Source organism: Aspergillus fijiensis (genome assembly GCF_003184825.1).
Source record: "Aspergillus fijiensis CBS 313.89 unplaced genomic scaffold BO72scaffold_57, whole genome shotgun sequence".
Classification (NCBI taxonomy): Eukaryota; Fungi; Ascomycota; class Eurotiomycetes; order Eurotiales; family Aspergillaceae; genus Aspergillus; species Aspergillus fijiensis.
In genome coordinates this window covers 238,908-261,018 of record NW_024469033.1, presented here as the reverse complement: position 1 = coordinate 261,018, position 22,111 = coordinate 238,908, and the positions used below count along the sequence as shown (strand labels likewise).

Sequence of the window (22,111 nt, the reverse complement as noted above, 5' to 3'; positions counted from 1 at the left end):
CCCCCCCCCCCCCCCCCAATAACAACAACTAACACATCATTAAAAATAGCCCTCACAGACCCCAACACAAGAACCACCCTCTTCCACGCCAACCCGATCATCCAATACCTCGTCGACCACTACGAGCACACAAATACTCTGAGCACTACTGCTACCACCACGGAGAAACACCTCCTGAACCAATGGCTGCATCTCCAGACGACGCTGAGCTCCAGCCCCAGCCCCAACTCCCAAACCCACAACGTCCTGGCAACGCTGAACACCGCCCTGACGAATCAACCCTGGCTCGTGGGCGAGCGCTGCAGCCACGCCGATTTGGCGTTTTTACCGGGTCTCCACGGTCTTGCTTCTTCTTCCGGGGATGATGGCCTGGGATTGGAGCTGATGCGGGCGTATCCGTTTGTCGCGGCGTGGGTGGGGAGGATGGAGAGGAGGGGGGCGTGGGGGAGGGTTCTTGCTGCACGGGAGGAGGTGTTGCGGGATGTGACTGCCAATGCGGTTCGACCGGAAGAAGAAGGATTGTTAGATGGGGAGAGTGAGTGGGAGGAGCTTGAGGGGTGTTCTGTTGCTGTGGACCGCGTCGAGGAGGATGAGGGGGGGTTGAGTGTTCAACCTGTGGTTGTTGAGGCTGTGGTGAGGACGGATCAGGTCCATGATGACGAGGAGGAGAGAGAAGGGATGATGCCATGCGCAGCTGGATTTGCGCTGCAGAGAGTATCCACAGCTCGCCAGGTGCTGGGCTACGAGCACCGCGACGATGACAACGATGACGATGACGATGAGAGGGAGGGCCTTCTCCCGTGTGCGGCTTTTATGTTGCATGCGCATGCTCACGCAATCCCGAGTCAAACGAGGAGCGGCGAGGACGAAGACAGAGAAGGAATCCCCCCGTGCGGCGCCTTTGTCGCGCACGCGAAGCACCCATCGAATGTCACGACAGTCGTCGAGGAGGACAGTGATGACGATGAGAGGGAGGGATTCCTCCCGTGCGGTGCCTTTGGGGCTCACGCGCAGTATGCACCCTCTACCACTGCCGCAGAGGTCGACGGTGCCGATGACGACGACGATGAAAGAGAGGGCATGCTGCCTTGCACTTTGATCGGACTCCATTCAGCGCAGCTACCCCCGAAGACGACAGTGGTCGAAAGCGAGAGTGATAGCGACGACGAGAAGGAGGGGGTTCTCCCGTGCGGTGCCTTTGGGGCTCACGCGCAGCACGCACCCTCTACCACTACCCCAGAGGTCGAGGTCGAGGATGATGACGATGAAAGAGAGGGCATTCTCCCGTGCGGTGCATTCAGCGCTCACGCGCAGCATGCACCCTCCACCGTCGAAGCCGAGATCAACAATGACAATGACGCCGACGAGAAAGAAGGCATGCTCCCCTGCGCCGGGATCGGGATGCCGACGCCACACGCAACATGCACAGCCGAGGAGGATGATTTCGAGCGCGAGGGCATGCCTCCCTGCTCTCTGATGGGGATGGTATACTAAGCCAGCCATAAAGCGAGACAGTTAACTCATCCGCGCTGAACAAATTGCTCCAGCCAGCGCGACCATAATAATATAATGCAAACACGATCTCATTCCCACTCGTATCATTGAAGTAAGGTATCTACATGCAACAAGAACAAACAAACAAACAGATTTTATGGTAAACCGTCCCGCACGAAATGGTATATACAAGTAGAAAGTCAAACCCCCCACATCTCCACCAGAAAAAAACTAAGCGAAGCATCACCTCTTCCGCGACGGCCTAGCATTCTTCTCCATGCGCTTCTGCTTCAGCTTCCTCGCGAGACGAATATCATCCGTGCCCCGAATCTCACTCTTGCCGCCCGCGGCAGCACCGCCGAATTTATTGAACTGCCGCTCCTTGGCGGCATCGTTCTTCTTCTTCATCTTCTCGTAATCCCCGCGTAAGGGGTCGGCGCGCTTGGGCGCACGCTCCTGCCGATGCCGGAAGCGCTTGCCGCCGCCGCCGTGACGGGCGGCAGCATCCAGATCCGCGGACATGCCGGGGGTCTCGGCCTCACCGACGCGGGGCATGCGGCCGAGGCGCTTGCCCTTCTTCCAGGCGTCGAAGCGGCCGCTGCGGAAGGAGGCGGCGATCTTGGCGCCGCTCTCGCCGCGCACGAGGCGGGTGCCCTTGGAGCCGTCCTCGTCGTTCTGGCGGGCGACGTACTTCTTGTGCCGCTTGTCCCAGCGCATCATGGTGCGGGGCTCGCCGAACCCGCGGCTGCCCTCGTCGCCGAGCAGGTCCATGGCGGCGTCGCGCGACGCCTGCGCGAAGTTGGCGTTCGTGCCGGAGTGCACCCCGTACGCGCGGTCCTCGGCCAGGTTGATGTTGGTGGGGGTGTAGGACATGAAGTAGTCGGGGTTCTGGAAGGAGGCTGCATTCTTGTCCTTGTGGTCCTTGCTGTCCTTGTTGCTGCCGTAGGCGGAGAAGGTGACTTCGAGGTCGGATTCGGACGCCATGGACATGTTGTCGGGGATGCCGGTGGCTTCATCTTCGTCGTCGTCGAAGGCGCCGTCGGCGGCGGCCTCGTCGTTGTCGCTGCCCGCACCTGCAGCGCCGCCGGTGACGGCATCCTCGACGAACTCGGACTGCTCCTCGGCCTGCGCCTGGCGCTTCTTCTTCGAGTCGAGCGTCGTGCGCACGCGGCGGATGGTGCTGAGGGCTTCCTCGTTTTCGGGCTTGCCGCTGCGGCGGTTGTTCACCTCAAAGATCGTCTCCGTGGGCCGGTAGCCGCCGATGCGGGCCAGCATCTTCTCGCGCTCGGCTTCCAGCTGCGAGGTCTCGTCGCTGAAAAGCGGGTGGGTGGCTGCCCAGTTGTCCGAGGCGACCACCTGCTTGGCGCGCTTGGCGCTCTCCAGGGCGGCGGCGTTGCGCGTGCGCATGTACAGCTTCTCACCCTTGGCCGCGACCGCGCGCTGGTTGGCGATGTCGGTTGAGTCCTCGACCACCTTGGCGGCCCACTCGCAGTTCTGGGACAGCCCGTCCCGGGGCAGGCTGCCGACGACCACGTCCTCGGCGTAGTTGACCTGGTCCCCGAACTCGCGGCCCAGCACGAGCCTCCGACCGAGGAAGAGCTGCAGGTCCAACAGGTAGGGGGCGTCCTGGTCCCGGACCAGACTGTAACTCCAACCCGTGCGGCCGGCACGGGCGGTACGACCGACACGGTGGACGAAGATCTTGGCCTGCGAGGGGAAGTCGTAGTTGATGACGTTGGCGAGGATGGGGATATCGATACCGCGGGCGGCGACGTCGGTGACGACGAGGATATTCGAAATGCCCGACCGGAAGTTCTGGACCTGGATCTTACGAGCGGTCTGGTCGAGGGAACCGTAGACGTAGGAGGTGGCGAAGCCGGCCTCGCAGAGGAGCGAGTACAGGAAATCGACGTGGTGTTTGGTGGCGGCGAAGACGATGGTCGAGTGTTTGGTGGGGGATTCCCTCGTGTTGATGGCTTTATCCATCGCCGATCGCTTGCGCTTGCGGTCCTTGAAGGGCTTCTTCTCGTCCTCCTTCTGGCGCCGGGCCGCCTCGGTGGGGCCCGTGGGCATCTTGATCACCTCGTGCAGGATGTAGAGCAACGCACCCTCCTTGTCGCCGGACTTGACGGAGAAGAACACATTCTGCAGATCCGGCGAGATCTTGCTCTCGGTGTCCAGACGGATGAGGGTCGGGTCCTGCAGACCGGCGCGGGCGAACTCGACCAGCGACTTGGGCAGGGTGGCCGAGAACAGCAGGGTCTGGCGGTTCTGGGGCAGGCCGTGCAGAATCTCGGTCAGCTGGGCGGCGAAGCCCATCTCGAAGAGCCGATCGGCCTCGTCGAAGACCACGTAGCGGATACTCGACATGTCCAGGTTCATCTCGACCTTCAGGTGCAGAAACCGACCGGGGGTGGCGATGACGATGTCCGGGTTGCCGGCCATCATGGAGAACTGCTCCTCGAGGCTGTCACCACCGACCAGCAGCACGGACTTGAGGTCGGTGCCCTTGCCGAGCTCCTTGACAACCTTCAGGGTCTGCAGCGCCAGCTCACGCGAGGGCGACATGATCAGCGCGCGGGAGCCGACCATGGTGCTGTGGCTCTTGAGCTTCTCGATCATGGGGATCACGAAGGCAGCCGTCTTGCCGGAACCCGTGCGCGCCATGCCCACCACGTCCTGGTCGTCCATGATGACGGGGATCGTCTTGCGCTGGATGGGGGTCGGCACCGAGAACCCTTTCCGGGTGATCGCCTTCAGCAGGTTCGCATTCAGCCCCATCGCCTGGAAACCGCCGCCCTTCTTGACCGTGCGGCCCTTGAGGTTCGAGCCCTTCCGGTTGGCCGACGCCTGTCTCTCCGCGATGAAAGCCTCGTCATCTTCGCCGTCGTCATCGTCGTGGGTGCCGCCTAGGAAATCCAGTTGCTGCGGCGCGGCCGCCTTCGGGGGTTGGCGCTTGGCCTTCTTGTGCGGGACTTGCTCGATCTCGGAATCGCTATCATGCTGGAACAGCGCATTAGTGATGTCGAATTCATTCTCCGACAGAGCGGGGGAAGCAGCGCGAGGGGCCATTTTTGTCTTGTCACCGCGCGCCTGTATGCGGTTTGGCCTGAGCTGTGTCTCGATCAAACATATTTTTTTTTTCTGGCTGACCGGGGAAAATGTCCAAGGCGGTGAAGCGGGCGGGATCAAGCAGCCACGGAACAAACCAGCCAAACAATGCAAAGACGGCAAACTCCCGCCGCGACGCGTCCTCGAACACGTCCCGAAGCGGTAAAATGCCATGAACACTTCCATCATTTCAGTGCAGTGAATAAACGTCCATCCCAACTTGCAATTTTTAAAGATACCCCCAAAGAAACAGACTATATAATGGGTAAGCTTACACCCACGACCTCTGCACTTTCTGCACCACCACTCTTTCCTCTCTACCACACTTCCCAGCTTTCCTTCGCTGCTGCGGCACTCAGCTAACAATTTTCGTTCGGAATCTCAGATAGCGGCTACAACAATTACAACACCAGCTACGGAGGTAGCGGCGGCGGCGGCGGCGGCGGCGGAGGCTTCATGCCCGGCGAGATGAACAACAGTCCTTCTGGCGGAAAGGTAAAGCCTACACTGCACCCTTACACCTTAACACTTTTAAACCATTACACTCTTGCTTCTGATGGCAGCCACCCCCCCAGTTGCCCCTCCTCTTCTCTTCCCAAATCAACCAACATCTAACTCCTCCCCCAAATAGAGCGACTACAACAACGCCACCCTCCGCCCAATAACCATCAAACAAGCGCTGGACGCGACCCAACCGTACCCGGAAGCCGGCTACCAGATCGACTCGGCCGAGGCGGCGAGCGTGTGCTTCATCGGGCAGGTGCGGAACATCAGCTCGCAGAGCACGAACGTGACGTACAAGATCGACGACGGCACCGGGGAGATCGAAGTGAAGCAGTGGATCGACTCGTCGTCGGGGGCCGGGGACAGCATGGAGACGGACGAGCACACCGCCACCACCAACAAGCCCTCCGGCCCCAGATCCCAGCCCGAGGTGGACGGCTACGCCAAGGTGTTCGGGAAGCTCAAGTCGTTCGGGAACAAGCGGTTCGTCGGGGCGCATTGCGTGCGCGCCGTCAAGGATATCAATGAGGTGCATGTGCATCTGCTGGAGGCGGCGGCGGTGCATCTGTTTTTCACGAAGGGGCCGGTGGGTGGTTCTCAGGGGCAGGGGGCTGGTGCGGGTGGTGCGGGTGGTGCGGCTGGGGATGCGTCGATGGGTGGGGTGGATGATTATGGTGGTGGTGCTGGTGGTGGTGGGCGGGCGTTGCCGGCGATGAGTCCTGTGGCGAGACGGGTGTATAATCTGCTCAGCACGGAGCCGCAGAGTAATGAGGGGTTGCATGCGCAGTTGATTGCGGCTAAGTTGAGTCTGCCCATGCCGGATGTCGCTAGGGCGGGCGATGAGCTGTTGACGGCTGGGGTCATCTTCTCGACGGTGGATGAGCAGACCTGGGCGATTCTGGAGTACTAGGTTTGTTTGGGATGGGGGTTTCTTGTTTGCATGTACGATTTGCGCGTTATTGATGAATAGTATGCAAAAATGGGTTCCTTTGATGGTTGATTTACATTGCCCCGATTGGACATGGTGCATAACGATATTGGCCGATTTGAGGGCCTACATACAACCAGAACTAATCTAACACACCTAGCACATACAACATATACACACCGCAATCTCAGTCCGCTTGCAGAGGGTCGTCGTGAGGTTGTCGAAACTTTTGAATAAACGATGCCGCCTCCCATATATGTACAGTACTAATATACCGCACCCGTCGTTCAAAGGGGAAGCTAGGTAATAGCAGTGAACCCACAACGAAAAAAAATCATCAAAACATCATGGTGGTCATCATTCGTCGGTAACAGGTAACAATAAATTCAAGTCATGGAGTTCCGCTTCAGGGCATCCTCCACGGAGCGGTTCCAGTTGGTCTGCGTGAGGAAGAATCCCTCAATGATGGAGACGAGCATCAGGGCAAGGGCCACGCCACTCCAGAGTCCGAAGAGACCCCAGTCCAGAGCAAAGGTGGTCCCGAAACTGATGGGCATGGCGATGGCATAGTAGCAGAAGAGTTGGACGTACCCGCCGATCTCCTGCCGCCCGATACCTCGGAGGATACCGTTGCAGTTGGCTGCGAGCGCGTCGAAGAGTTGAAACGCCGCGCAGAGAGGCAGCACTTGGGCAACCAGTTCGATGACCTCCTCCTCGGACGTGAACAAGCGAGGGATGTAGTAGCGCAGCGAGGAGAGGAGGAGCATGTTGAGGAGCCCGACAATCACGGCACCGACCATGGTGACCTTGGCAGAGGTTTTGGCGGCGTTGACAAGGGTAGCGCCAATCAAGTTCGCCACACGGGTGCTTCCAGAGATGGAGACAGGGAAGGGGATCTGGAAAGTGATGCTAGAGATGGTCGAAAGGATGGACTGTGCGGCCAAGGGGGTTGTTCCGAGATACGAAGAAGCCAGCGTGAGGACCTCGAATGCCAAACACTCAGCCTCGACCATCAGGAGACCGGGAAGAGCGAGCTTGATCATGGGACCCCAGTTGCGCAGCGCCCTTCGGGTTACACCATTCCAGCATTCGGATCCCGCAACAAAGTACACGTACAGAAACAGGAAGAGCGGCATCAGGTTGTCCGTGATGGCCACGGCGATGGGGGCTCCAACAAAGCCCCACCCGAACTGCCAGACGAACACGTAGTTCATCACTGCATTGAGAGGAGCACAGATCAGGAGGACGTAGAGAGAAGCGGAGAACAGACCCTGCGCCTGCACGAACCGCTTCCCGCTCTCAAAACAGGCATATCCCGGCGCACCCAGTGCGACCACCTTCAGATACAAGCCCGCAAGCTCAGCCACTTCCTTCTCCGGCACAATCCTGACCAGAACCTTGTCCGCGAAAAACCAAAGAATGACAATAGGAATGGAGATGGTCCACAGGAAGAAGACCATCTTCTGCATTTGCAGACCCACCAGCTTCTTCTTCCCAGAACCGTAAGCTTGAGCGCAAAGTGTATCGAGACTGGTAGCCAATCCCTGGTAGACTGTACACGACAAATAGAATTAGCACTGTGTTAAGCGAATGCAACCAGCCTAAGTTCGAGACTTACTAGCATAACCCGTGATATTGGCGCTCATGCTCGCCAGACTGACCGCGCCCAGTTCCTTCTTCCCCAAGTGCCCCAGGGTGAAGATACTAGCCACCGTGAGGGAGTATTGGAGCAAGAAGGTGAAAACCAAAGGCGCCGCATTCTTGCCGATGACCTGAGCCTCGCGCTTCCACGTTGTCTGGATGAGACCCGCGGTGACGGCCTCCTCCCACTTCCGGTCGATCTCCTCGGAGTCCACGGAATCGTACTGCGGCGCCCGCGAAGATCCCTCCCCACCGAGGAGCGCGGTCTCCTCTGTAGACGGCGCGGACTCCGAGGCCGAGCGACGGGTCTTCTTCCGCGACGGCTCGATGAAATGGTTGTCCGTGAGGAGATTGCGCTCGTCCTCGATGGCCTGGTCGCGTTCGCGCCGGGTCAGGCCCTCCTGCTCCGGGCGATACGGGACGACGGTGGCGCGCGAGACGGTGGTGAAGTAGCTGGGCCGTTGGTACGAGCCGGCCAGGGAATGGGCGCGGGTTCCGGGCTGGCTGCCGATTGCGCGAATGGTCGAGGTCTCGGAGGCATCGTCGTCGTCGGTGGTGAGCATGGAGCCTTCGTCGTCGGCGTAGTCCTCCAGGTCGCGCGCAATGGCGGACCGCGCGAGCGGCGAACGAGACAGGTAGTGGTGCTCGTCTGACATTCTGGGGGAGTGAAAATCGGAATCGCGCGGAGTCATGATTTCTCGGATAAGAGGTCGGCGGGAGCTGCTGAGGGGAGGGAGGATTGGAGGTTTATAGATGGAAACTAAGGTAAGGAGCAATGCTGCATGATTTGCCGAAAGCCGCAGCAAAGGACTTCCGGAGTGAATGAAGCACTGGAATTAAGCAAGGAGGGGAATTGTTTAAGACTCAAGAGCGATTTAGCGACTGAGCGACTGGGATAGTTGGATGGGGGCGACGCTTTTATCGTCTCTAGCGATTGGACAATTTCGGAAGGTCTAGCAGCGAGCAGCAAATTTTGCGGCGTCAGCGATTGGCTTGCAAGTGCAAGTCTGGTTGGAAGTGCCCCGTATTGTGGCTGCGGGTCTCTTACCTTACCTTATCTTTTGAATCTCCAGCTTCGTCGACGTGACTCACCTCGTGTCTTTTCTATTCCCATTGATTGATTTGTGGTGGCTTCATTCACTCGGAGGATATCAATTAGCCCGTCTTGTCATGACTGGACAGAGGTGAAATTGAGCAATTCGTTGAGACAACGTGGAAAGTCTCATGTCACTGTTTTCTCCCTCTGATTACCAGGAATGGAGTAGTCAGGATTGATTAGCCCCGCATTGACCGATAGGAGGATGACTAACCCGTGCGCACCAGCTATCAGCCCATGCAATTGGATGCAATTGGGCGGAATCCCAAAGAAGATGGTCCAGCCGAAGGAACCAAGTAGATAGTAGGTGGGCGAGATCGGCGATACTGGATTGAGGGACCTTATCCACCGAAGCTTCAACATGACAGACTGAGGAACGGGTCGATCAGGTGTCAAACCCGAGGAGGGATCCTTTCAGCATAACCATAACCCATAACCCATAACCCCAACAATAAGAACGTCGACCGACACCTTGTGCAACGCCGAGTTCGCAAGACAACGCGGCCGTGACATCATTCTGCCCAGGGTTGTCGCCGAGCATGGAATCACGTGCTGGGATGCATCACTAGCCATCACTAGTAGTGTACTCCGTACCTTGGCTGTCACCGGACCCTTTTCCCAGCACCCAAGAATACGACCAGTCTCAAAGAGAGAAAATCCAGAATCCCAGCCATGAGCATCACCCAGACGCAGCGAGTCAAGGTCGCAAGCAGTTGGCCTGCACAGCTTCGATATCCTGGCTGTGATTATTCGATCCAGACGTGAAGCAGCACATTGCTATACCACACAACAAGTCCCCAACTCCCAACACACACAACTGCAACAATGACAACCACAACCACAACCACAACAACAACAACCCCCCACCACCCCCCCAAGCCCCCGTACAACCCCCTAATCAACCCCGCCAACGCAACCCCCATCTCCGCCAACAAGTCAGTCTTCCCCCAACCCCCCCAACCCCCAATCCCCAGGGTACCCCCCTTCGAACCCCAACTAACCCACTCCCAAAAGCCCCCCCCAACCCACCACGCACATCTTCCTCGCCCGCCCCCTCAGCGGCGCCCTCCTCTTCGACAACCTCACCTCGGACGCGCGCGACCACTGCGCCAACGAGCGCACCTTCCTCTCGTGGCTGCGCCTGGCCATGTACCTGGGCGTCGTGGCGATCGCGATCATCATCTCGTTCCACTTCCAGACGCCGCCGACGGGCTTGGAGCGGCGCATGGCGCTGCCGCTGGGGATCGTGTTCTGGCTGCTGAGCCTGACGTGCCTGATCACTGGATTCGCCAACTATATCCGCACGGTCCGCAAGTACAGCCAGCAGGCGGCGCTGGTGCAGAGCGGGTGGAAGACCCAGGTCATGTTTACGGTGGTCGGGACGGTGATTCTGGCGTGTTGTGTGCTGTTTTTGGCGACGGATGCGAAGACTTCCCGTTGAACTTTCAAGGGACATGGGTTGAGGATGGATTATGCACTACGATCTCAGGTGAGCGCTAGAGGGAAGGGTATAGGTCAAGGTGAAGGGCAAGGGCAAAGTCTAGGCCGGTTTATGATATGTACGAAACAAGCGAGTCGCCAATTATCTTTAGCATCGAGATCACGGTCAATGTGAATGCAGTGGTTTGTTGAAACTTGAGGATCGAATTCGAGCATCGAAACGCTAACCATATGATTGTGAAAGAAGGGGAATAAATGGGAACACTGCAAAAAAAGCAAAGGGTTTCGTCCATGATGAGCACAGCAGCAACGAAACAGGGATATTAAGATATGTATGGGATGAAATGCAGACTAGACCGTCACGCTGGACAACGGAGAAACCCCCTACATCCGACGAATCTCCTTCTCATTCTTGTAGGCCTCCAACGACGGCGAGCCGAGGTGGCTCCACCACTCGAACAGCATCGAGTTGCAGATGAGCTTGAACCAGGGCGTGAACTTGAGGCCGGGCTTCTCGAACATCTGCTTCAGCTCCTCGGCCGAAACATAGCAGGTGTCGCGGATCTCGTTGGGGTTGATGTTCAGGTCCACGTCGGCTTGGATGAAGAGGATGTAGTCAACTGGAGACGGCAATCTGTAAGCATTTGGGTTGACAGCTATGCAAAAAACAAGGTAACGCACTCTCATGCTCCCCCCACTTGCCATCGCTGGGCGCCTTGTAGTGGATGCGGGTGAAGAACTCGAACTTGTCCAACGGCACCTGCTCCGCCTTGATGCCCAGCTCCTGATCCAACTTGCGCTGCGCCGCGCGCTTGACCCCGAGGATCGCGGCGTCCAGCTCCGAGCCCGTCTCGCCGGGGATGCCCAGCGGGTGCGAGCAGCAGGTGTTCGTCCACATGTCCGGGAATGTGATCTTCTCGGTGGCGCGCTGTTGCAGGAGCAGGCGCTTGTTGGAGTCGAAGAGGAAGACCGAGAAGGCGCGGTGCAGGAGGCCGCGGTCGATGTTCGTCATCAGGTGGCCTAGTCATACAGACATAAGGTGTCAGCGATTCGGAACGAGATGTAGCCCATACACAAGTCTTTCGAAGAGAGAGAGAGAGAAGGGAGGGACAAGCGGCCAACGCCACCGCTGTTGTTTTCTCCCTGAAAACTGAAGCTTTGGGGAGCAAAACTTACAGGCCTTCTTGCTGGCACTACCGATAGGCTTGTCGTCCTCATCCAGAACAATGCACACCTCATCCATCAAACGGACCTGTTCCTCATCGTAGCCGGCCAGGTCGTCGCTGGACCCGGCGGCGGCAGCACTTGTCGCAGTCGGGAGAACCTCACGAGCGAGCGAGGTGTCGACCTCGGGGAAGAGAGTCGCGACATTCTCCGCTGTGATTCTTGGCGTCTCGGTGACAGTTGTCGTGGTGCTCATTGTGGAAGTTTCCAACTAGACTGGGGAGATGTTGAAAGCTGAAGGAGGAAGAAGGGGGGGAGGAGGAGGAGGAGGAGGAGGAGCGAAAGGCGGGCGGCGGGTTTGTCATTTATTATTATTGACCCTTCATTTTTCCGCGGGGGGGAATGGGAGAGAGGGGGCGGGCGGCCCCCATGCCCCGGGCGGTGGCAGAATCTCAACTCGTGCGGAGTTCTTTTACCACTGAGGGAATGTTGTACAACATGGCTGCGTTGCGTTGCGTTGCGTTGTTCCGGGAGTTGGCTGCATGAGAGGGGTGTTTTGCAGCCCATCCGACCTATGGCCTTGCAACAATTGAGGTCATGCGCTGGGCTTGAGGATGTTGGCACCAAGTATAAAGTTCTCGGCTCTCGATTGACCAACGACTGATCTGCAGGGAGACTGATTTGAATGCCTGCACCACTTGCCTGCGTCGCCTGTGCTTTCTAGGGATGAGATGAGGAACTGACGGGGTCTGGATGCCATTGGACCAGATAGTCAGTGCATGTCAGAGCCGGGAATGTGTCGCTCACTGATAATGAGGGGCTCTGACGCACATGCTGCTCAGCTCATGGTCGCATAGCAGTGGTCCTCAGTCCCACAAGCAGCTCTATCGAGACAATCGGAGGAAGTGATCCTAGCTTGCCGATAACTCGAGATATGGATTCGAGCAGTAACTTGGGCGATTGCTCGAAGGCTGGCTGGCTGTAAGCCAAAGCAGATACATTCCTCGCTGCCTGCTCTGTCACCGAGTATCGTAGAGTGTCACAGTCGAGCACCCTTGCATCGATCGTGCAAGAGAATCTGCACAAACCATGTCAGCATGAGATGAGCCATCAAGCACTTAAAAGCATCAAGCACCATACAAGCACCCACATACTCAGTATACATACATTCCATCACCCGAGCAAACAACCATCCCGTTTGTGTCCGTGAAAGCAGCAAGGTACAGTACCTGCAGCCATAAACCGAATCGACCACGCGGACGTGGGGGGAAGTTGGGATCCTTAAACTCCGAGCGACCTTGCCATGCTTGTATGTTCCGTTCCAACCACCCCTCCAAGCCCAACATCTATAGAAGCAAGGTACAGTGCATGCATCACTTGCATCGAGTCCCCGGACGAGGACCCAAGCATTTACAGAGCTATGATCCTAGTCATAACTATAATCTGTAGCCCATCTATATACTCTTGTTGTATTGATTGAGCTTACTTTGTTATATGTTATTGTTCCCCAGCACCCGCACCAGCACCATTCCACACTACAAACGCAATATTATAAATCACCCTTCCCATAGACCTATACCTTAATCCCTCGATACAATATTCCCTCAAAAGAAAAACCTCTAACCCACCCAAAACATAAACCCAAAACCCCAGCCCCTCCCATCCCATCCCCAACAAACCCCCACGAAAACACCCCGAACCTAAGCAGAAACAGGCAAGCAAGTCCCACAAAAATACCCCGAAGCCTTTTGACCTACGTACCTGGTAATTGAAGGGCCCCACCTCGATCCGACTCCGATCCCGACTCTAAGAGAGACAGAAAGAAGTCCGATGATGTCCGGCCACATCTCAAACCTCATAAAACGGAACCCACTTAGACGGAGAAATGAATCAAGAGCTAAATTGAAACCAATATCCGTAGTCGATGACAACAAATCGACCCCCGACGGTGTTGAATTAGCCCTGAGTTGGAACCATGGTACGGTCGCAGACTTTAATCGAGTACGTACCGTATATGCGTCGGTGTTACTAGGTACTACACAACTAGTCTCGATGCGGGCAAAAGAGGGTCAAACTGGAAAAGCCTGGACTACTCCTTGGAGCTTGCTCAGGGGATGACGGTTCGGGGTTAGGGCGGGTAAGGTACTAAAGCGGGTTGACTAATTACCTAGTAGGTACTCAAGGTGGCTGAGGTACCTACCTATCTACTAGGTATGAGGAATAGCCAGCCAGGTAGTTAAGTTACGGAGGCTGTACTGGAACTACTGGCCCTATTTTTTCCGCCTTGCCATGGTTCGCATGGTGGTTGGTCGGTCGGCGGTCGGAGCCGGAATTTTCAGAGGCTTGGGTGTACGTGCTAGTGCTAGCACGTACACTTGTTCACACTTATACACACTTGGGACGGAGACCGAGAAAAAGTGATGTAGACGAGATTCGTTTGTCAGCCTGTCGGCAGGTTTTTGTTGATGGAAGTGGGTGGTCCACTCCCCAAGGCATTGACCGACCGGCCAATATGAAGAACCCTTGGAGGCCACTCTAGGACTTCTTTTCAGCCCGTGTCTTCGCAGCCTGGTTCCGTCTTTCTTTGTTCGAGTCCGATATTACTCGAGCCTAGCGTCTGTTTAGTGTCAAGCTAGATTTGCGCGATTGTCTTGCCATGCCATCTATTCCCAGCACTGTGATACGATCTGTGGGCTTTGGTTCGAGTGAAAGGAACAATGAATCGATTGTATGTGTGCATGTGCTGTGCGAATCTCCTACAATCTGCTCTCCTTGCTTCCGCATGGACCTGCCACGCGGGAGCGTTGAGGCTCTATAGCCCTCCCATGTGCTCTATACGAGCTGCAGAAACATTCAAGCTCGAAACCAGATAGACCAAATGCCAACGCAAGAACCTCTCCAGACGGCAAAACCAAAACAAGAGCAATTGCCATGGAAAGTAAATAGACAGACATGAAAACAGATGACCTCCTTGCAACAAACGTGTAGATATAAACAAAATCCCCCCAGAATGTGATGTGCTAGTATCGACGGTAACCTCCCAAGAAATCATACAGGCGTGTCAAAACATGTGGTCGTCATGCTTGCGGTCAACGCAGGGCTTGACCGGTTCCAAAACTTGTGCAGCGGTTGGGTCTTCTCCCACTGCTGGTCAAAGAAATACCACCGATGCTGGTGGCCATACGTGGCGATGAATCATCCGGTGAAAAACAAATCCACGAATGCCGTATCAGGCTGATCTTAAAACCCTCTACGAAGCGTGGCACTTTCGCATCTTCCGAGGGCATCCGTCTAGCTTATGTCTATCCCAGTGTCAGCATTTGAGCATGTCGAGCTCACTGGTACGGAAAGTTGTCAACATACCTATTAAGCGTATCCTGTCGGCTGTAATACTGCCCGCACTGGTCGCAGTAATGTTTACGCTCCTGAACGTGGGCCTACGACTGTCAGAAACTGGACCTTGTAGATCAAGATCTGCCACTTACGCTCTGCACATGTCTCCGAAGGTCAGTGTTCCGCCCATATGTCTTTCCACAAATATCACATGGGAAAGACTTTCTCAGCTTAGGGTCATGCCTCTTCTCGTGCTCCCGGCAATTCGAGCGTCGAGTGAACCGGAACCCGCACACACTGCACTTCAGGCCACTCGCAGGTGGTATCTTCAACTCTTCACCGGGAGTTCTGACCACCTCCTCGATCCACCTTGAGATTACTTCGCAGGGGATTGGTCCGAGTGCGTTTTCTTGGTCGGAAACCAAACCGGCTGAGTTGCTGCGACTATCGATGGGAGGCCATTGTAGCCCGGTGCTTGTGTCGCTAAGAGGCATAGGTGGCATCTGGGAAAGTGCAGCAGCAGATGCATTGGAAGCTGAACCTTGGTGCACAGGCGGTCCCTGCAATCCATGCGAGTCCTCCTTTATGGCATAGTCCACTGGCATATTCGGACAGTCAGAAGTCGGCGTACGAGGCCATACGGATGACCCGTCATCCAGCGCAACTTCGCGGTGGCCCTCGGTCTCGGTACTCGAACCATAACTCGGCGACGAACTTAAGGTATGTGAGCTATAGAAGCTTGCCGGGGAGGGAGCGGCTTCCATGACACCACTAAGCGGTTCAAAGATGGTTGTTGAAGAGTAGAGCCTGTATTCTAGAGGGGGTTGGAGGAGGTTCTCGGAACTGAATGTTGTATTCGACCAAGCGTTGGCTGACAAGGTAGGAGGTTCTGGATGCGCATACAGTTCGGTCTCAGACGCAGTACTTTCCATGCCGAAGTGTGATATGCCCAAGCCAGCCAGCTGTTGAGTGTTTTGCATATCGAAGGAAGTCGCATACATAGAGGACGCATAAGCGGAAGTGGCATCTAGGATCGAGTGGTCATCCGATGCTGAGTTAGCAAAGGGCGAAGGTGACGAGTATGAAAAAGGTGTGAAGTTCATGGTTGTTGAAGAAGCAGCCGGGGTCTTGAAAAACGTGACGAGAAATGATGGAGGCACGGGCAAGAGAATTCTGAACCAAGGTGGGAAGGAGGATGCTGAAGCTATTATATCTTTCACAGCGTCTTGATCAAAGCCAAGGACGATCAACAAGTGACTGAACAATGCGAGAGGTGTGACTGAGCTGTGACAGTGAGAAGAATTATATAAAAAAAATTAAAGAGTCAAAGTGACCCGGTAGCAACGCTGCTGTGCGATCGCAATAGTGGCGCACGACAAAAAGCGGCTGAAAGTAATGACGACTAGATTGCCATATGACAATTGGAGTACAGCATCCGCCGCATGAGGCACAGAAGAGTGAGAAAGAAGCAAGAAAACCGACGCCTCGTCAGGCAAGGCAGACTTGAGGAGACAGTCTTGCATGGGTGAGGAGGGACTTGACGCGAAGGGGGTGTGCAAGGCCTGGCTGGGTAGGGCCGAACCAAGTGGACTGCAGCCTCTGGTCTGCAGCATCCATATAGGCGCGACAATTAGATATTATGCACAATTAATTAGCGCCGGAAAGATGTGATCAGGCCAAGGTGCCAGTCACTCTTTTTACCCTGGGCTAAAAAGAACAAGAAAAAGAGGTGTGGGTGGGGAAGAGCGATGCATGATTCGATTGACATCGGATAACACCGCCGTGAGGGTGTGGCAGTTGGTCTGAATGGAATCGACGGTAATGGGGACCCGACACGCACTTGACAGCGGATAGAGGGGAAGAGGAGCACAAACGGCAGCCGACGGCGCTTGAACAAGAGGAGGGGGGAAAGAGGGAAACGGAATCAACCCCAGTCGATAGACGGGGGAAAGGGAGAGAGGGGGGAAGAGATTGGATTGCCTGTTCCACCCAGGACTGCTGGAGAACGACGAGCATCAGCAGCGCCTGCATCATAATTATTGAATGGGACCGCTGCTTTTCCCAATAGCAAGACTGGTCGGGCGCGATTTTCTTTTCTTTTCTTTTTTTTCTTTTTCCCTTTCGTCTGATTCATTCTCAGTCTTTTTGCTGCGGATGGAAAAGGAATAGCTGGGACCCGACAGTCTGGTACCTTGCTTGGCAACGCAACAGTGCGTGTCGCCAGGTATGATTGACAAACACTGCCCCCATGGCTGAGGAAACGAGAGGACAGGAATTAAAATCCAGAATCACAGTCACGTAGCAGAGTAGTAATGTTGGTGACAGGAGCGAAGCCCAGGTGTTGTTGGGGGATATAGTTGTAGATGAAGATTCATGTTGAAGGCTGGCTTATCTTCGTTGAAGAAGAAGTTCAGTTTTAGCGGAGAGAGAGGGAGAGAGATGATTGAGGAGGGAAGAATACGTAGTTAGAAGGGGAGAAGGGGAGGGGGGGTTCTCAGTTACCCGTGACCCTCTCCCCTCCCCCCCCCACCACCCCCCGGTCCGGGTACAGTTTTAGGGGTGTCTGAACCAGGGCAATGAGGGGCTCCCGGCCCTAATCCCGGGCCATCCTCCTACCAACCTTGGAACTGGGAAAAATGGCATGGTCCCATTATTATTATTGTCGTTGTAATCACCCAGTATGATTATTTCTAAATCGAGTAGAAAATTGTACGAAATTGTATCAGGTTGTATCGAATTCCTAGCCCACTGTGACTAATGCAAAGACTTACAAGAACAACAATCTCTGCATTTACCTAAAAAGTGCCGTGTTTACGACCTAACTGTAGTGCTAACTCTCCTAAGCAGTAGAAGGCATCTGAAGGTCTAGATGTGTCTTATCATCCCAAGAGCACCACCTACTGTACTGTACATGGACCAAAGTAGCATCGACAGCCAGACTAAAGGGAACAGGAAATGCAAGAATGCACCAGAGTGAGGTTGTCACACAAAGACATCTGAGCCGCGCAAAGAACAAAAGGAATTTAATCAACTATGTACAATCATCTTCAGAAAGTGTATCTTGTTAATGGGACCATCTAGGCAATACAACAAATCTTTGCGTGCGAGTGAAGGCTTCGAAGCTCAAGAACGTAAGCCATTTTTGAGTTGGTCTCGCTGGCCGGTGCTCGCGCTAAAGCTTAGGCTATGAAGCCGGCCCTGCGGCGAGTGCGTGTGCCTAACAGGCCTACGGCACAACCGTCTCCATGTTCTAGCCTAGCCCCTCGCCAGCTGGGAAGGGCTAACTTAGCGTTCGTTAATGAGCTCGATGGAGAAAGGCCACGGTTGTAGCCACTCGTTCCACTTGAACTCGCAATCTCTCTATTTCATCGACCATGTCCGGAATGTCAACCGGTCCAGCTTGCCCTGCAAATGATCCGCGTATCTCCGAGTGAGAGCGCTCCTTGATTCTTGTAGGTCTAGAGAACTGCCCCTCACTTGCGGAGCTCTGCAGCGGGGCATGGTGCGTGGAGGGAGGGAAGCCCGCTTGGAAAGACGAGGTCGGGCGACTGCTCCCTGTCGTGGCCGTTGGTGGAAACTGACTATTTCGCCGCGAAACATAGCGGCGGCTAGATTCATAGGCCCAGATCAGTGCAACAAACGGTAGGTGGGTTGCTCGGAGCAACACGATGCGGACTCGGCGAATATGCTCTGCAGACAGGAAGAGCCTCAAGGGCCGGATACAGAGAAGAGGGATGAGGTTCTATAGCGTAGCGAGTCTTGCTGTTAGCGACTCGTTTTCTGGTGCAAGTTCAAGTGATCACAATGGACTTACTAAAGGGGGCATGAAGTAGGTCAGCCTTCGCGAATTGCTGCTTTCCAAGACGTAGATCGACAGTCTGGTACTAGCGTAAGTTATTGTTTTTCTTTTTCGTTTTTTGCATGTCGCCCAAATGGAATGCTCACTGAAAGAGGTACTCTTCTCTCGCATGAGCCATGACCTGAAAGATGGAGCGAATGCCGATTAGCAGTGGACAGATTAGGAAGTGCGCAAATCAGCCACCGTGCGCAATCAACATACCCCTTCTAGACTCATGCTCATAAGGCTGACCAACGACGAGAGCAACAATAAATTGGTCATGGAGACAAAAATTAACCTGCAAACCAATGTCCGTTAGCCACTCTCCCCAAGCTATAATTGGGGAGTGATGGGGTCCGTAGTCGTTCGCATCGATGCCGAGCTGGTGTGAGGCTTGACGTGCTATAGTTGCGTTCTATTGGCGACCCGGCAACACCGGCGCTCACCAACGGGCCTTCAGAGCATTAGGTCCGCGACCCTATGATGTCTGATGTTGGCATCGCCACCTTCAGATGCACCTGAGCAAGAACAGAACTGGCACTGAGATCAAGGATAGAGAGGGGAAATCGACAGGGGAAACGCCAAACGTGATCACAGGCGTATGCGACCGGCACGTCCCATGGCATCTGTGGCGCAGTACGGAGTAGGTGTAGTACAGCAACAGCAGTAAAAGGGAACGGGAACAACACACATCAAACCGTAGCCGAAGATCGGGGAAATCTAAGAATTAGCGCATCAGTAAAACTTCACTTGAGAGCCAATCGATTCCGGCGATCCTTGCCATCTTCCAATCAAGATTGCATGGCGCCCGGCTAGTGCATGAGACTTACATCGTGAGCGATGTCCTGTTTCCAATCATTTCAGCCACCGTCAGTCTTGCAGAAATTCGAGCATCCAAGAGACAAGGGACAACCCACGAAGCCCAGCACGTTCGACCTGCCTCGCACTGTTAGCTCCATGGAAGAGTCGTCGCTAACCAGGGAATTTCACCGCCATACCCAAAGAACACCTTCACCAAAATCCATGACATTTGCCTGAGAGAGAGGCGGTCACGGGCAAGCATGGTAAACGTGGTCAAGAACCCTGCAGGAACATCCCCGGCCGCATTGGCATCAGGCTTTCTCGAATGCGTCATTTGGGGTTACCCACCTAGGTACAACACTACAATCACAGGGATAAATCGGAAGAACGCTTTGGTCTAGAATGACTTCCATTAGCTTCCTCGCCACCTGCAACTACGGGACAGCCGGGTAATTGCACCATCTCCTTGAGAACCGGGATCTGTGCATGGAAGTCAGCCCAGTCTCCTCAAAAGCATGCATAATCCGCAGGCATGGCATACCAGACTTCCAAAATAGGAATTTAAGCTCACCAGGGAGCAGATCCTGTTCAGCTCCCATGTGTCAGAGTCCGCTGAAACACGTATCAGCTTGCTGGCACAGGGGGCCTCCGGACTCACCGAGGAACTAGAAACAAAGCCTCCAGGGACAGGATATCGAAAGAGAGGTCAGTGATGTAATCGCTCTTCTTCCCCAGACCGATAACCCCTATTGATATTCCCCGTTCAGTTAGTTAATGGAGAATATGCAAATGCCCCTGTCAAAAACCTGGTTGCACAGAGACTGTGCTCAGCTGAGGGTGATGGGCACTGCGACGAGGCAGATTCCTGATCTCCGAGCATGACTCACTTATGATCATGAAGGCAAGACCGGTACCGATGATGGCTATGTTCCAGACACTCCAGAAGTCCATCTGGTAGAAGACCATCCCCGCATCAGTCATGCCGCTGAATTCGTCGTAGGCAAAAGCAGCAATCCAAATGTACATCAATGTTTCGAAGATGCCTATTCCGGTGGACTTTCTCTCCACCAAGACAGCATAGTAAAGAAACAGGAAGGAGACGAAGAATGCAGCCTCAAAGGCTTTGCGGTATACCGGGACCCTCAAGCGGGAGTATGGATCCGCGGTCCTATATGGCATGTCTCTTAGCAACCTGCGAAATGCTCCCCCTCCCTGGCGTAAGGGACTCCTACCTTTTGTTGAAGAACTGAGGTTTCTTGGTGGAATGAACACTGAGCGAGTCCCAGAACACAATCTCCCCGTTCCAGATATTATCAATGACCTTTTGAACAACTTTCTGACTGAGGAACTTCTTTGCTTCTGCGATGGCTGCTATTTCCAAGGCGCTCAGTCCAAAGAACATGGAGTACTTCATAAGCTCATACGCGTCCGCAGAGGAAACGTTACTTCCAGAATTTGCTATATCCGAGGTGCTACCTGCGCGCCTCTTGCCGCCGAAGAATCGGTACAGCGAAGAAGATGAATGCAGAAGGAGGGGTGTTCGTTCTCCTTCCCGTTGGAAACTTTGCTCGTCGCCTGCCGCTGCGAAACCCGATGCGCCTCTTTCTGCTTGGGTGAGGCTAATCGAGGTATACACGGGGCTAGGTAGCTCCTCTAGCAAGTACTCGATAGTCTCGCGCTGATTGATGTGACAGAGAAACTGCCATGCTACGTATTCGCATGCATAGCCGCGGCCTTCATTCAGACCCCAGTCATTTTCGGCTGCATTGTTGAACTCCCACTTCAGGATCCTGCAGCAGGTCAGCTCGGGGTTCCATGCAGCTACATGCATGAAGATGCTTACATCAGTGCAGAGATGATACATGGGTTGTGCGAGTTCTCTGCCAATGAGTACAGCAGTAACCTAAGCTTCTGTCCGCAAGGTGAGAATCTTAATTCCTCAAAAGAATATGAGACCTCGGAGACCGCTTGTATCATATAGCTAAGTGACAGTAGCGAGTCAGCCTGACTAGTACTAACGGAATGCCGGGGCAAGAACTTACTTTTGAAGTTTGCGTACGACCTCGATGAGGGGCTCATTGTCATCAATGATAGGAACCTCAATGTGGTCTTGATCGACGGGCGGAAGTGACGCCATGGAAGACTCCATCCCGAAAGAAGCCATCAGTCGAGTAAAGTAGGCCCGTGGCCCTCAAGTCTGTACGACCTGGCCATGACTAGTATTAGTGATGACCCTTGATGTAGATAGGAAGCGGGAAACAGTGACCTTGAACACAAGAAAGCCAACACGTCAAAGTGACGAGAAGAAAAGGGATAGAAGCAGACGAGGACAGAGCGTGAATTCAATAATTCAATACAATCTTGTGCTCTTTTCCGTTCGGGAAATTTTTTTTTCTTGTCCAGGTGCTAGTTTTTCGAAGGGTCCGCGAATGATTTGTCGGTGAACAACTCTTCAGGGATGCATGTCAACCTTACCGGGAGCCAGGTACTGAATGGCACCGATAGTACTGTACCTGGTGAGGTACTATTTCTAGCATAAGTGCTTGTCAGCCAGAAAAGTAGAGAATTATTGAGGAAGAAGGTAATGTAAAGAGGTGCTCACTTAGAATGATGGACTATTGTCCATAGTGTTGACTGAGTTTGTCTGTGCAGTGTAGCGACCGTTCTAAATAAGTGGCCGAGTATCTGAGGTGTTCCCGGGAGGATGGCGAGAGTCTCAGCATCGACGGCATGATTGGCTCATTTGGTGCCATAAACCCGC

The 22,111-nt window shown here is 54.7% G+C and overlaps 10 protein-coding genes across 10 annotated transcripts; 3 read left to right on the top strand and 7 right to left on the bottom strand.

Moving 5' to 3' along the window:
* Window positions 1-51: 51 nt before the first annotated feature.
* BO72DRAFT_499868 (uncharacterized protein) lies at window positions 52-1,494 on the top strand (the record flags this gene model as incomplete). Its single annotated transcript, XM_040948867.1, has 1 exon — window positions 52-1,494. A coding segment is annotated over one exon (1,443 nt), but the record flags the coding sequence as incomplete, so codon positions are not given.
* A 243-nt stretch (window positions 1,495-1,737) lies between these two features.
* BO72DRAFT_437056 (ATP-dependent RNA helicase DBP10) lies at window positions 1,738-4,718 on the bottom strand (the record flags this gene model as incomplete). The annotated part of the gene is made up of 1 exon (XM_040943341.1): window positions 1,738-4,718. The coding sequence occupies exon 1, from the start codon at window positions 4,564-4,566 to the stop codon at window positions 1,738-1,740; it is 2,829 nt and encodes a 942-aa protein (XP_040797717.1). The 5' UTR covers window positions 4,567-4,718.
* A 172-nt stretch (window positions 4,719-4,890) lies between these two features.
* On the top strand, window positions 4,891-6,281 carry BO72DRAFT_230998 (putative replication factor-a protein). The gene is made up of 2 exons (XM_040939850.1): window positions 4,891-5,100; window positions 5,237-6,281. The coding sequence occupies exons 1-2, from the start codon at window positions 5,062-5,064 to the stop codon at window positions 6,017-6,019; spliced, it is 822 nt and encodes a 273-aa protein (XP_040797716.1). The 5' UTR covers window positions 4,891-5,061; the 3' UTR covers window positions 6,020-6,281.
* Window positions 6,282-8,590, bottom strand: BO72DRAFT_231243 (MATE family efflux transporter). The gene is made up of 2 exons (XM_040939854.1): window positions 7,656-8,590; window positions 6,282-7,589 (listed from the first exon to the last, which is right to left on the bottom strand). Exons 1-2 carry the CDS (start codon window positions 8,368-8,370, stop codon window positions 6,424-6,426), a joined length of 1,881 nt encoding a protein of 626 aa, XP_040797715.1. The 5' UTR covers window positions 8,371-8,590; the 3' UTR covers window positions 6,282-6,423.
* Window positions 8,591-9,368: 778 nt separating this feature from the next.
* On the top strand, window positions 9,369-10,380 carry BO72DRAFT_231208 (DUF202 domain-containing protein). Its single transcript, XM_040939852.1, has 2 exons — window positions 9,369-9,709; window positions 9,789-10,380. Exons 1-2 carry the CDS (start codon window positions 9,600-9,602, stop codon window positions 10,213-10,215), a joined length of 537 nt encoding a protein of 178 aa, XP_040797714.1. The 5' UTR covers window positions 9,369-9,599; the 3' UTR covers window positions 10,216-10,380.
* Window positions 10,381-10,409: 29 nt separating this feature from the next.
* On the bottom strand, window positions 10,410-11,948 carry idi1 (isopentenyl-diphosphate delta-isomerase IDI1). The gene is made up of 3 exons (XM_040939853.1): window positions 11,391-11,948; window positions 10,896-11,234; window positions 10,410-10,834 (listed from the first exon to the last, which is right to left on the bottom strand). Exons 1-3 carry the CDS (start codon window positions 11,632-11,634, stop codon window positions 10,599-10,601), a joined length of 819 nt encoding a protein of 272 aa, XP_040797713.1. The 5' UTR covers window positions 11,635-11,948; the 3' UTR covers window positions 10,410-10,598.
* BO72DRAFT_231172 (uncharacterized protein) lies at window positions 11,928-12,834 on the bottom strand. Its single transcript, XM_040939851.1, has 2 exons — window positions 12,546-12,834; window positions 11,928-12,456 (listed from the first exon to the last, which is right to left on the bottom strand). The coding sequence occupies exons 1-2, from the start codon at window positions 12,722-12,724 to the stop codon at window positions 12,222-12,224; spliced, it is 414 nt and encodes a 137-aa protein (XP_040797712.1). The 5' UTR covers window positions 12,725-12,834; the 3' UTR covers window positions 11,928-12,221.
* Window positions 12,835-14,529: 1,695 nt separating this feature from the next.
* Window positions 14,530-16,116, bottom strand: BO72DRAFT_230964 (putative C2H2 finger domain protein (Ezf)). Its single transcript, XM_040939849.1, has 3 exons — window positions 14,864-16,116; window positions 14,742-14,815; window positions 14,530-14,680 (listed from the first exon to the last, which is right to left on the bottom strand). Exons 1-3 carry the CDS (start codon window positions 15,812-15,814, stop codon window positions 14,629-14,631), a joined length of 1,077 nt encoding a protein of 358 aa, XP_040797711.1. The 5' UTR covers window positions 15,815-16,116; the 3' UTR covers window positions 14,530-14,628.
* A 1,890-nt stretch (window positions 16,117-18,006) lies between these two features.
* On the bottom strand, window positions 18,007-18,688 carry BO72DRAFT_499861 (uncharacterized protein; the record flags this gene model as incomplete). The annotated part of the gene is made up of 3 exons (XM_040948866.1): window positions 18,007-18,453; window positions 18,526-18,589; window positions 18,657-18,688. 3 exons carry the CDS (start codon window positions 18,686-18,688, stop codon window positions 18,007-18,009), a joined length of 543 nt encoding a protein of 180 aa, XP_040797710.1.
* A 297-nt stretch (window positions 18,689-18,985) lies between these two features.
* On the bottom strand, window positions 18,986-21,738 carry BO72DRAFT_230912 (uncharacterized protein). The gene is made up of 12 exons (XM_040939848.1): window positions 21,617-21,738; window positions 21,393-21,547; window positions 21,194-21,331; window positions 20,583-21,140; window positions 20,238-20,518; window positions 20,009-20,096; window positions 19,922-19,934; window positions 19,699-19,747; window positions 19,548-19,632; window positions 19,467-19,485; window positions 19,380-19,394; window positions 18,986-19,269 (listed from the first exon to the last, which is right to left on the bottom strand). The coding sequence occupies exons 2-12, from the start codon at window positions 21,512-21,514 to the stop codon at window positions 19,141-19,143; spliced, it is 1,497 nt and encodes a 498-aa protein (XP_040797709.1). The 5' UTR covers window positions 21,515-21,547; window positions 21,617-21,738; the 3' UTR covers window positions 18,986-19,140.
* Window positions 21,739-22,111: the final 373 nt, after the last annotated feature.